The sequence below is a fragment of the Salminus brasiliensis genome, chromosome 1 (assembly GCF_030463535.1).
Source record: "Salminus brasiliensis chromosome 1, fSalBra1.hap2, whole genome shotgun sequence".
Taxonomy (NCBI): Eukaryota; Metazoa; Chordata; class Actinopteri; order Characiformes; family Bryconidae; genus Salminus; species Salminus brasiliensis.
Genome location: NC_132878.1, coordinates 88,689,985 through 88,703,909, shown reverse-complemented (window position 1 = coordinate 88,703,909; position 13,925 = coordinate 88,689,985). Strand labels below are relative to the sequence as shown.

At 39.2% G+C, this 13,925-nt stretch overlaps 1 protein-coding gene and 1 long non-coding RNA gene across 2 annotated transcripts; one reads left to right on the top strand and one right to left on the bottom strand.

Moving 5' to 3' along the window:
- Nucleotides 1–2,567: 2,567 nt before the first annotated feature.
- Nucleotides 2,568–5,158, top strand: LOC140537001 (telethonin). The gene is made up of 2 exons (XM_072659144.1): nucleotides 2,568–2,704; nucleotides 4,774–5,158. Exons 1-2 carry the CDS (start codon nucleotides 2,568–2,570, stop codon nucleotides 5,156–5,158), a joined length of 522 nt encoding a protein of 173 aa, XP_072515245.1.
- Nucleotides 5,159–10,682: 5,524 nt separating this feature from the next.
- LOC140566397 (uncharacterized) lies at nucleotides 10,683–13,844 on the bottom strand. The gene is made up of 3 exons (XR_011980621.1): nucleotides 13,804–13,844; nucleotides 11,646–11,751; nucleotides 10,683–10,783 (listed from the first exon to the last, which is right to left on the bottom strand). It is a non-coding gene; the product is annotated as an uncharacterized lncRNA (long non-coding RNA).
- Nucleotides 13,845–13,925: the final 81 nt, after the last annotated feature.

The following is a 13,925-nucleotide window of genomic DNA, read 5'->3' as shown; positions in this document are numbered from 1 at the left end:
GAAAACATTTTGATATGGCTTTATAGCCCTTTCCTGACTTGTGAGCGGCCACAATGCACAGCCGCAGGTCCTTAGTGAGCTCCTTTGTCTTAGCCATGACTGTCCACAAACCAACTGCAGAGAGCTGCTGTTTTTCTCCTGTTGAGTTGATTAAAACAGCTGTTCCCAATGAATCAGGGTAATTAGGATGCTTTAAAACAGCTTGGACTATTTGGAATGGTATAGAACTTTGGATTTTCCCATATACTGTGACAGTTTTCAAAGGGTATGAATAATTTTGGACATGCCACTTTTTGTTCAAATGTGTATAAAAGCTGAGAAATATTTTTTCCCACAATGATGCCTCTTGTACATCATCGTGTTATCTCCTGGGAGATGCCTGTGTCGTTTCAAGGCAAAAATATAACTTCTGGTTAAATAAAAGTAAATTTAAGTCAAACTTTGCCAGGGGTATGAATACTTTCGGGCATGACTGTATATATATATATATACATATGTACATATTTATCTGTATGTGAGTGTATGTGTGAGTCAAAAAGAAATATTTTTGTTATTGTCCGTAGTGTGTTTTCCGTGAGCTATGGTTGTGTATTGTAGTGAGTGAGGGTCCAGTTTGTGTATGTAGATACTTTGATTTAGTGTCCTAAGTCCCTGTCCCCATTCAGGGCACGGATGGCTTGTGGAAAGAAGCTCCTCCTCATTCTCTCTGTGTTAGCCTTCAGGGTTCTTAAGCGTTTCCCTGAGGGCAACAGAGAAAACAGTCCATTGTTGGGATGACTGGGGTCCTTCACAATCTTCTTGGCCTTGGTCCAACACCGCTTCTTGTAGATGGACTGCAGGTCAGGAAACTCCATCCTAGTGATTCGCTCTGCTGAACGTCTCACTCGTCGTAGCGCTTGCCTGTCCTGCTTGGTGCTGTTCCCAAACCAGACTGTGATGTTCCCCGTGAGGATGCTCTCGATGGTGCAGGAGTAGAAGGATCAAAGTTTTAATGCATTCAGTTCATGATTTGGATACTGTCAGTAACTAGATAATAAATTAGTCATGCTTTGATGAATAAAACCACCTACTACAGTGTGATATCTGTTGGGTGTATTAGTATATTCGTATTAGAATTTTAATTCAAGAGTAACATAAATCCCATTTTTATTTATTTATTTATTATTTCATAGCTGGAATGACAAGAGTGTTGTCCAAGAGTGTTGGACATAAGTATTTGGACACCTACCCATTTCTTTGGTCAAAAGGCAAAGGTATTAAAGAGTTTATCTTGGTTTTGTTGGAGTAACTGTCTCTAATGTCCAGTGAAGGCTTTCTATTTGGAACACTGCTAATGCATTTAGAGACAAAACTATTAAGGAGGTCAGAATGTTTGTTGATCACTACCTATGAGAATTTTATTATTATTCTTTTTTAATAATAATATATTTTTTTTTATCACTGGGATACCAATATTTTGTATTAGTATGGGGCATTGTTTGTTATGTAAAGAGCTGTGAAATTGATTATTTAAGTACATAAAAAATATTTAATAATATATCTGTAATATGTAAAGCACACACAGTACAGTATTTTAAATAGTATGATATTTACAATAATATATTGTAATTTATTTATTTAAACAATCTTTATTTATCATTCTGAAAACACCTAAACTTTCTCAAATGAATTTATCTATGTATAACAACAACAGCAACAACAATAACAACAACAGTAACTAAAACAACAATAATAATAATATAAATAATAATAATAATAATAATAATAATGTATATATAGCAGTGCAGCTCAGTAAGTATAAGAAAGTTTAGTAAGTATAAGAAAAACTGTATTTATCAATTATGTGAAATAAAACAAATATATATAGTAATAAGTAACTATTTATAGTAATAAAAATATTGTTCATTAAATATGAAATAGAAATAAAATGTAAAAAGCTGCTTTTAAAGCTGATAATTGTGGGAGGCTAATGAATATCTATGGTGTTTCAGAGTTTTGTGCGTAGTGGCCAAAAGCTGTTTCACCAATTTAGCTTCCTATTAATTCTTTGTAATTGTGTAAACTTGTGATGATGCACAGGACTGCCATTCATATTACTCAATACAGTGATCCCAAACCTTTGAATGCGAATGTAGCAAAATACAGGTCAATACAATAACTCCACACCTCCACAGGATCATCACATTAATCATCTGTAGCTTAATACCTGGGAAGAATGCAAACATTTAAGCTTGTGTCACAGTATCTCTGCTTGGTTGGCCATCAGCAATAATCATAAAGCCTTGATGAGCTGAACCTGAGAAGGCTGAGAGGAGCTGAGGGGCTCTTTTGACCCCCTTGGTGGAGCGGAGACACACGCGTGAGTGAAAAGCTCTTGGGATTAGTCATTCTGCTCATTCATCACTGGAGTAAACCAATCTGTAAACGCTTAACATGATGTACGGCTCCAAAAATAGCAGCACAGCATTATTTAAGCAGCACTCAGCAGCGAGGCACCAGCATTGATTGTTGGTTATCAGTCCCACTAGAAGCTTTCCTCTGATGTCATTCAGACCCGGCTGGACAAGATGCACTGCCTGAGCAGAACGCCCAGCTCATACCTGGTCAACTCGTACAGTGATGTGAAGGAAAGTGACGAGATTAAGAGGGAATCGTATGAGGCCTCCTGGCTGGACCTGGTGATGGAGACGAGGCCAGAATACAAGTACGTGTACTTTTCCTTGTGGCTCTTGAAGAATGTCAGTGTAGACCACAAGTGAAGATGAAAGGGGAATGCTTTTGATTTCACCTTTAAGACAAACTGGGTCAGTTGATAATGCTAATGTTGCTAACAGTGAATGAAAGTGAATAGTCACCAAATAGCATTACTCAAATCACATCATGCAAATTGGTGACTTCTAGCTTCCATTCATTGTTAGCAACATTAGCACGAATGTCTGAACGATTCCCTTAAGTGAACTTTTAAAGGGTCCATATAATGAAAAATGTAGTACCCAGTCCTTAGTATTATAAATATTATTATTACTATTTGAGTTATTATAAATATATGAAAGCTAATTATCAAAAATGCCTTTGTATTTGCATAAATTTGCATATTACTGTTTAGCTAAACATATTCATGTCAAGTTTTAAGGAGTGAGCAAAAACAGGGCGGCCAATCAGAATAGAAGTGCTTTACATAAGTCTTAAAGACACAGTACCACAACGTAACCAATTCATTAAGAGAGATGGGACAGTAAGCATTGCAGTTTCTCTCAAATAGAAATTTGCCCCCTAAAAAACCTTTAAATGAGTTTTTGTAAATGATATGCAACCATGAAGAACAATAAGTACGTACTGTAAAGCTTGCACACCCATTTTCCTAGAACCATACGCCTAAACCAAGAGCCATTTGGGAACCTTTGTTTTTAAGAGCGATCTCTGACTGTCCTACATTCCACAGATTGTCATTCAGTATACTGGGAGTGAGGAATGCAAGACTGGAAACAGTGGTAGTGTTAGAGTGTATTAGTGACCTTTATTACTTTCCGCTTTATTTGTTGTTCAGTACTCAGCACTCCAGAAAACAACAGACTTTAAAAGCAGTTCATGTTTGTTAACTTGTCTCCATGCTGGAATCATGTGTATAAGTACTCTGATGTACAATCTGACACTATGAGAAAGGAACAGTCTGATATACTTACTGGTTTTCATTGCCCTATAGCTTCATCAGTGGTCATGTTCTGGCCATAGTACTCTAGTTGTTCAGATATCATATGGGTCTGATCTGCCACCCACAAAATAACTGGTCAACAGCAGTCCTGTGGACCGAACCTCTGCATGACAACAGAGGGTCTACAGTCTGTAACTGTACACCTGCATAGTGGAGCTGTAATGTAGCCTAGGCCTTTCTAATAAACTAGCCAGGGAGTGAAAGCACATGGAAGGTGTTTCTAAAAAAGTGGCCAGTGAGTGGAGGTACAAGGTCGTAAATGAGTGCAAAATGACAAATGAGTGGTACTGCTAATTGAATAAGAAGCTGTTGATTGTACATACACTGACCAGCCATAATAGTACAACCTGTCTAATATATTGTGAAGGCCACCTTGTGCCACCAAAACAGCTCTGCCCCTTTATATCAGGGTCTCCATAAGTCATGGGTTGGACTAGATGGCCTTTCCATGTGCGGTGTAACCAATGAGACTTGGGAGTCTATGACCCTGACACCAGTTCACTGTTTGTCCTTTTGGTAGGCACTGACCACTGCATACCGGGAACACCCCACAAGACCTGCCTGTTATTTTGTGGAGATGTTCTGACCCAGTCGTCTAGTCAACGTTTTTCCCACTCCCAAAACATCACCTTCAATAACTGACTGTTCAATTGCTGCCTAATATGTAGATCAACCAATATGTGGTTGGTGTGGTGCAACAGATAAAACCACTAGCTGCCAGTGAGCTATTACACCATGTGGGAGGCCAGGGTTCGATTCCCAGTCTGGGTGACTGTGCTGCGCTACACCAATAAGAGTCCCTGGGCAAGACTCCTAACACTACATTGGCCCACCTGTGTAATACGAGTCACCTTGTAAGTCGCTCTGGATAAGAGAGTCAGCTAAATGCCATAAATGTATATGTAGATCCTACCTACTGACAGGTGCCACATCACCTGTCAGTGGTTTGAATCTATGGCTGATCAGTGAATATAGTCTGTCTTGGATTCCATGAAAAGGTGGCCTCAGGATTTATAGTTTTTTGACTACTCTTAAAACCTGGCCTAACCTTTTTCTTACAGAAACACGCTCACTGAGAAAGACTCAGCGCGGAAGGAGAGTTATGAGCGAAAGCAGGTGGTTCATTTTGTGGTGCGCAGATTCCCCAACCAGACGTTTTGCATTGGCCAAGATGGGATGAAGATGCGTGAATATCATCTCCCCTACAAAAACGTTCTCCCCATACCGATCTTCGTGCCTCGGGATGTCACGACTCTGCGTGAGGCCAACCAGGAGCCACCTGCTTCCGAATTGCAGTCAATCATGAATGTTGAGAAGAGCTGGAATGAGAAGAGAGAACCAGCGTCTGACGTGAAAGGCAAACCGCGGGTAATCGAGCCCAGCAAGGAGGAGTTCAGGGCGTCTGGGTTCTTCTTACCGCCAAGGGATCTAGCCCAGCGGTCTTGATGTGGGCCATCTGCAGTACAGTTATACTACTGTTTACAGCTTTACTGCTGCTTACAGCTGTTATACCCCTCTAGCCAGTGGCCTGGCTTAGGTATGGTGATCTTAGGCTCATATGTGGCTCCTCCAGTGCTTCCCATTCTATTGACAATGTTTTTTAATGGCGATCATACAAACTGTGTTTGTTCATACAGTCAAACCCCAGTAAAGTAGCTAAATGAATTCACTAATTTGGAGGGGTGTCTGGGTACTTATGGACATGTAGTGTATGTTATGGCACACTGTAAATCCAGTTTACGCTACAGTGTGAGGACTGTGTTGGTATTTTGGTTGTGTTGACCTAAAAGGCTTGTGGTAAGTCAAATGTTTGTGTATTAAGCTCTTAGAACTGGGTTCATTTTACCAAGGTGAGATTCTGTAGTGTCACTTGTAAAGTATTTGACTTTACAATTTTTACAGGTTACATAATTTACAGTCACTACTATACCCTGCAGATTAATACTGGATTAAAATGATGGATCTCAGAATTTTCTCTGGGTAATACTAACCCAACTTTAACAGGACTTTAGACTGTGAGAAGATTCAGGCATGTGGAGTCGACCCAGCTAACATGTCCATATGGGGCCTAAATGGGTAGCCCAACTGGGAATCAGAAAGTTTTGTCCTCAGGTTCCACATTAGCCTCACATATCAGGGTCAAGAGAGGTTAAACATGTTGGGTTCTACACTGCATACAGGGCCTAGATGGGACCTATGTGATATTAAGGGCCCAGTTGAAAAGCCCAACTGGGTTCCAGTGAAAACACATGCACAAACCCACTCAGAGCCCATGCTCAAATGGAACCCACCTAGCCCATGTTCCACCCATGTTAGCCCTACATTAGCATGTTGGCTGGTTGAGGGTTGCCATGGTGGCCCTGTCTAGTGACAAGTAGTTCACATCCATGTCCACATTCTCTCACCTTGCTTTCACTGGTGGGCAGTTTTCTTCAAGTAATCCTTTTCCTAATATGTTTCTTGAATAATGTGCTGAAGTCTCCTGAGCAGGACATTTTGGTAAGTGCTCCACTGGACCCATATAAAAAAAAAGCGACTGGAATAAACTAATAAGCTAACCTAATAAGCTCACATACTCATTAAGCACACTACCATCTTTGAGCTCAAATTATATAAAGAAAAAATGATTATAGTGTATTATCTTACCTGATATCTTAAACAAAGAATGTGCTTGTCAATACACATCTTATGCAATTTTAAGCCAATCTGATTACTGCAAAATAAGATATGGCTATCCAAAAGAGGAGTCCCATTAACTGACATTTACTTTGGGTAAGTGTCGCTATTTCCTGAGTTAAGAGTTTAATCTAAAGGCAGTTTTGCAGACAGAGCACAGCTGCTACAGTACACAGTTAGCATAGTGCTACACCAAATCTATTACATCACAGTTATCACTGGCTTGTGTTTTAAAATACATAAAAGCATAAATTCTTAGTTTGTAAATGTCAATAGTTGTAATAATTGTTGCTGTAATTTGTAAAGAATTCATGGCATGGTAAGGTGAGCTGAAAACAGAGATAAATCAACCAGAAAAAGTATGGTTTAATAGACATTATCAATATTTGTCACTCATGTTAAAGCAATGTATCAAGAATTGCTGCTGCTCAAGTGAAGCTCAGTGTGCTCCCTTAAACTGAATGTCTATGTAAATATTTCATAAACACTTTAAACATTTTTTACAGTCTTGCTAAAATGTAATAAACATTTAATAAAACATTTAAATATTCACTGATGGCTGTTACTTTTAATAATCTTTAAAAAAAATGATTACGCCTAATCAAATATTTCTGCAGCCTCAAGATCTGACAAAATCTGAAATAAATATGAATGCATTTATTAATGGGTACATAGTTACCGTACAGCACAGTGGTTCTCTTTAAGCCCTCTTTAAATATTAGAAGATTTAGTGCAGAGAAGGTAGAAGTTCTCACAATTGACAACATGAAAGAACCTGTAACAGTACGAGTCATCTAATGTTTCATTTTTAAATAATAAAAAACTTTCCACACAAACCCAAACACTCATGCGCCCCCTTAAATGTCTTCAGCTAATCCTTGTAGTTAATATTACATGGCACAATTAGTCTGACTGACAATCCTCTGTGAGTGGAATAATTATTCTTAAATTAAATGTCTCTGTCGCTAGATTGAAGTTGGTTGATTCTTGTTATTGGCTCTTTTTTTCTTTCAAATAAAGCATATTTCAATGATTTCTGATGTGTTTTTTAAATAAGTGCATTGTGCAAAACGCACCCATAATCACAGTCAGGCGTTTTGCTTTTAAATATTTATTTCATTATTTTAGAGTACATTATTCACATTTTAAAGTTCATGATGTATGATGTATGTAATTTTATATAAGCTTAATATTTCACTTAAAATACTCTAAAAATGTCTGAATGTTTTATGAATTGAAACTCCCGTAGGTCTCTCTCTGTACAGAGCCTAGTGGCGTTTTAGCAGTTTTATTTAGTGATGTGAACACAGTGTTGCTACTGTTGAGCTCAGAGGGTAGATTACACTTTACTCATTAAATCTCATATCTAACTCTTATTCTCGTACCCCTCCCTCATCCCTCTCCCACACACAGCTGCTCCTCTCTTAGCTCTTAGCTTAATCCAGTCGAATGGCTGAACATCTATTTATCTTTTAAAAAGTTGTTGAAGCATTTACTCTATTAAAGCTTCTGTGTCTGAGCTCCGTCGTGTTCGAGGCTAAAGTTCTCAGAACTACACTGAAATATTATGAAAAAATAAATGGGTTCCTCTAGACAGTTTCAAGGCCATGCTAGCTAGCATTTTCACATTATCATAATGAATCACAAAATATTGCTGTGATTAACAATATTAAACTTTTTGTTTGACTGACACCATGTGTTTACTGTGTTCACAATTTGTAAATAATAATAATAATAATAATAATAATAATAATGACAATAAATAATAAATAGTTGTTTTTGTAAATACACTTTTTATTCTTAAATGAAGTACTATGTACATTCTAAAGCTCAGGAGGGAAAGTTCACATATAATATCATATTTGCAATTTCTTTGCAAATTTCTTTAGCAAATTAAATGAAACTTTAAATTAAAACATGGCAGTGAAGTGTGCTGTGGTCCTTCTCGTGTGTGTTTTATGGGCTGTCATTCTAAATGTAAATATTTTTAAAGCTGTATTAGATATATATTTTATATTGGGATAATATAGACCCTAAATACAGTTAAACCAGGTTTTTACACTTGTGTTTTATACTTGAAAACTTCATTTCCAGTATGTGACAAAACCAAAAACAGATACTTTTATTTCTGTATTAATATTCAGTCTTGTATTCTGTCACGTCCAAGTCCTGAGCATGCAAAGGCACAAGCAGATGAGGACTACAGGGCTGCAAGTGCAGTATTTGAGACTGGGCTTATGTTAGATGGAGGAAATGTGCAGGGCAGGGCAAGAATTGCTTAATGCTCTCCTAATACCTACACTGCCCTCTAGAGGGAAGGTGCTTGAGTTACTGTTGTCTGTAGCAAGTTTGTTACACAACAAATACAGTTCTACCCAATGGCATTATTTCATCAAAATATGTCCGAATCGTGACTCATACGCCCTCGAAATTCATGGTTTGAATAAACAGAAAATGCACTGAAAGTGGGGGTGCACCTGCTCATGCTTGCCTCGCTCCAGTCCTCAGGCTCCTATGATGACAATGCTCAGAGTTACAGCTGTACAGAAAAGGGAGACTTGGTCCAGTGTTAAACTGAGCTACAAGGTGTTGCCACATGAGCTCTGGTCTTTGTACCATTGCAGATTCTCTGCTGAAAAATCCAGCTCAAGACCAGCTTTTGCTGGGAGCTGGTTTCACATGGTCTAAGCTGGTCTTTGATGGTCCGGGTGGTTGAAAAGCTGGTTGTTCAGATGAAAACATGCCCTATGCTGGTCAGCCATGTGATTAACGTACAGTGTGTGTTGCATTTGATTTTGGTTATGCTTGGCCATGCTGGTGGACCAGCTTAATGATGATGGTCATGCTGATTAACCAGCGTCATCATGCTGGTCATGCTGGTGGACCAGTGTGGTCATGCTGGTCATGTTGCTTGACCAGCTTGGTCATGCTGGTCGACCAGCTTAATGATGATGGTCATGCTGATTAACCAGCGTCGTCATGCTGGTCATGCTGGTGGACCAGTGTGGTCTTGGTGGTCAAGTTGATCGACCAGCTTGCTCATGCTGATCGTCCGGCAAGGTCATGCCGGTCATGTTGATCGACCAGCTTGATAATGCGGAACGACCAGCTTAATGATGATGGTCATGCTGATTAACCAGCGTCGTCATGCTGGTCATGCTGGTGGACCAGTGTGGTCATGCTGGTGGACCAGTGTGGTCTTGCTGGTCGACCAAAGTGGTCCTGCTGGTCATGCTGGTCATGCTGGTTGACCAATGTGGTCTTGGTGGTCAAGTTGATCGACCAGCTTGCTCATGCTGATCGTTCGGCATGGTCATGCCGGTCATGTTGATCGACCAGCTTGATAATGCTGAACGACCAGCTTGCTCATACTGATCGACCAGCTTGATTGTGCTGGTCATGCTGATCGACCGGCATAGTCATGCTGGTCATGTTGATTGACCAGTTTGATCATGCTGGTCATGGAGACTCAAACTGCTTAAATAACAATAAAAACTGGAGAAATGTAAATGTTCTTAGACTTTTGACTGGTTTCATATTTAGGACCCTCTTGTTTCTGTATATTTAGCATATAGTGCTATCCTGCTGTATTTACTGACCCTCACCACCAGTATTTCGGTGTCCTGACGTACAAATGACCAATAAACCTTGAGTTGACTTGATAATCTCATGGTTTTATTTTTGACTGAACAGCTGTTACACACCAAAAAACACAAAGGAAAATAACACACCTTCCAAGATGATTACACTGTAGCTATTATTTTGATAGTATGTAAAAGATGTCCCAGCCCAAATGTTCTATCAAGTAAGAAAAAAAAATAAAGAGCTCCAAACCACAAGCAAGCTGCTCATTTAATGTTAATGCTCAGTTACTTTCATTAGGCACAAACTCTTTCAGCACCTCCTCTACCTTCTTCTGCTTCTGCAGGGTGATCTGCTGCTGCCAGTACTTCAGATAGAGCCACATCAGCTTTCCGTTATTTCCATCATCCGTGTTCCAAAGCTTTGGACAGTAGTCATCCTTCTGAAAGATCTCATTAAGATCTTCCTTGGAGACCAGCTTGGCCACATGGGGATCAGTGTCCACATGGTGCAGCAGCTCCTTCTCGACAGTTTGTCTGCGCTCCCTGGGTGCTATGTAGCTGCAGTAGATCGACTGCCTGTGTATTAAACTGGTCTTCAGTTTCTCCAGTACATCTTGGGCTTTTTGCTGGAAGTGTTCTCCTTCCTCTTGTGCACCAAGCAGTGACTTCCACATGTGCCTCTTCTCTTGCTCCAGCTTCTTCACTATCTGTTGCTCCTTCTGAAGCTCTTTGATCAGGGCAGTCATGTCTTGGTTGTACTGGATCTTTATTTCCTGGATCTTTCTCTCAGAGTCTCGTTTCCACATCCAACCTGGTAGGATAGGCCAAGCATAAATGAATATGATGAATAGTTACTGTTGCTGTTGGACAAGACAACTGTATGTAAACAATCATAGTTTGCTGATTGTTTAAGTAAAAAGAAGTCAACATAAAAACTCTGAAACCCCTTCTTTTTCTTTTTTTATAGGAAATGTTAAATAATAAATGTTAATGTTAATAAATGTAATTACCCACTGCTTTACTGGGTCAGCGTTTGGAGAACTGTGATTGGGAGCAGTAGGGGGGAGGTGGTGTACTTGGTAGTACTGCCTTGGCAAGTTCGAGGACGGGAGGAGGACGCTGTACTGTAATTTTGCAATAGGAACAGCAGTGTGGTGCGTAATGCATTCTGAGACATTTAGCTGTGCCTAGTCCACACAAGTCAGGTCCTGATGCATAACATGGGCGGAACAAGAACACGTTGAATGGTAAAGGTGCACGTATTTGTATACCCTAGGTGTGTGTGGGACGTTCCAACAATGGGTTTTCGAGGTTCAATGCCACCACAGTACTTCGTTTATTCCAGCCGGATTCTGTGTTTTACCAAATCTCATCTCTTAAGAATTTACAGATTGAAAAAATCATGTTGCAGGTTATGAATGGGTTTGTTTGAAAATGGTTACTAATGAAAGCTAGCAGATGAAGTATGTTTGAACTGTATATTTAATGGTTGTCCAGTGTGTTAGTATCTAGATGAGGAACCCACTAAAGATTTTGGGCTGCAGGCCCCCTTGCCACATTAGGCCCCAGTATGACTGCCACTTCCCACTCTGTCTAATATATCAAAATAGCCCAAATAACCTGTTTATGGCCTTAAAAAAATGGGTTTATATATTTTCCCTGAGCGTACTTACGAAGGACAGCCACACCAAGAACAGCAACGTGTGCTAGTAGGCCAAAGTACAGTGTATTTCCATCCGAACCTTCCGACTTTATTTTCGGGTTGCTCATGTTGATATTCTGTTGAAACGATAAAGAAAGCACACGCATGACTTAGCCAGTCAACGCAGAGCATCACTGTACATAACATCTAGAGCACTTCCACAACCACAACCTAGCTTCAAAGTTTTACATTTCGAATTTTCATATTTTTTAATTCTCTTACTTGTCAATAACCCAGACACACCAAACCCTGTGAGCATTGCTGAGGTATAGAGCTATTCTATATCCTGGTAGAGGCAGTCATTCTTGTTGGTTTGGTTGTAAGAAAAGAGAATGATGAGTCATTTAGCCAATCAACAAAATGAAGATGGGCAGAACAGTGATGTAACTGGTTGACAGTTTATTGACCTATTTGGAGGTCTACATATGGACCTATGAATCAATGATATTTCTCTTAGAAGGGACCCAGATACCAGTGAGTTCTGTTACATAAAACCGTACATGGAGTAGATACAGCAAAGACCTGTGCAAGGCCTGCAGTGCAAAAGTATCTGAGCCTCAGAATGGCTCAAAAGAAACGAAATGAAGATTTTGGAGTGGCCAAGTCCAAGTCCTGACTTGAATCCTATTGAGATGATGTGGGCAGTTAAACAGGCAGTTTATGATCTAAAGCCCTCCAATGTAGCTGAATTAAAACAATTAATAACAATCCTGAGAATCCACACTGAGGTAAAAGCCTTACCACAAACATCTGACTGCAGTTGTCACTGGAAAGGGTGGCACAACCAGTTATTTAGATTAAGGGGCACAATTACTTTTTCACATGGGTGATTTTGAATACATCTTTATCTTCAGCAAATGGAATCATTAGTGCATGTTTACTCGTGTCGTCTTTATCTATTAGTTATTACAATTAGTTGGATGATCTGAAACACCCGAATGTGACAAATATGCAAAAACAGAAGAAACAGTGAAGAGGCGAACACGTTTTACAGCTTGGTAAAGGCAATGGTTCGTTATAGACCACTGCTGTGTCTGATCCACTCGTACCAGTGAAAGACACACTAACACACTAAGCACTGCCATGTCATGTTTCACTGCAGTGCTGAGAATGACCCACCACCCAAAAATGCTTGCTCTGTGCTGGTCCTGTGGCGTCCTGACCATTGAAGAACAGGGTAAAAGGAGGTTGATAACAAAGTATACAGAGAAACAGATGGACTGCATTCTGTGAGGCGGTGTTGTTTTTGTGGCTAATCAGTGTATAAGATTATTGGTTGGAAAAGCAATTATCAAGTTAAATCATAATAATCACGAGTTAAAACGCTAGCTAACACATCCTTGAATGTTTGGGTAGGAGAAGTAAATTTGTGGTATTCCTAATAAACTGTCTAGAGAAATCTGTTTTTTTCCCCTAATAATACTTCAGTGTAGTCTTGAAAACTTTAGCTTTGAACACAACGAAGTGCAAACACAGGAGCTTTAATAGAGAAATGATAAATAGATGGTCAGTCATTGGGCTGGATTAAGGTAAGAGCTAAGAGAGGAGCAGTGTATTCTACCCTATGAGCTTAACAGTACGACACTGTGTTTACATCACTAAATTAAACTGCTAATAGGCTCTGTAAAGAGAGTGACCTACGGGAGGAAGTTGGTGCCAAAATTATTCATTCGCATTAAAAAATTTAACACGATAAAGTTTGCAGATTAATCGTGTGCATATATATATATATATTCTGCACAATGTGTCATTTGGATAATACAGCAAAAAGAATAAAGAAAAGAGAGAGCTTTTAGAGTTGTATGTATACGAAGTATGAGCACAGAATATGTTGTAGTACTCCTGACAAAAGAAGTGTAGAAAAAAAGGACACTAGTTTTAGTAAAGCATGCAGAGTTCAAAAGATTTATTATTAGACTCCTTTAAAATTATTAAGATTATTAGATTCCTTCAAAAGATTTATTATTAGACCATCTAAATAAATTATTTGTAGTTTTTCTGTAGTACTTTTATTGATCAAATAACTATGCAGTATAACAATGAATAAAACGTTATTTCCAAAGTGAACATGACCCAGTCTAACCCCCCTGCTAAGCACAGTTAGTCCACAAACAGCAAACCGTACTTACCACATACACTTCTTCTCCAAGTGTAGTCAGAAAATCTGAGCCCTCACTGAACTCTTTGCACCGGTTTCTAGAACAAGAAAGTATAACCTAACAAATGTTATACTGGTTACACTGGAGTGTAT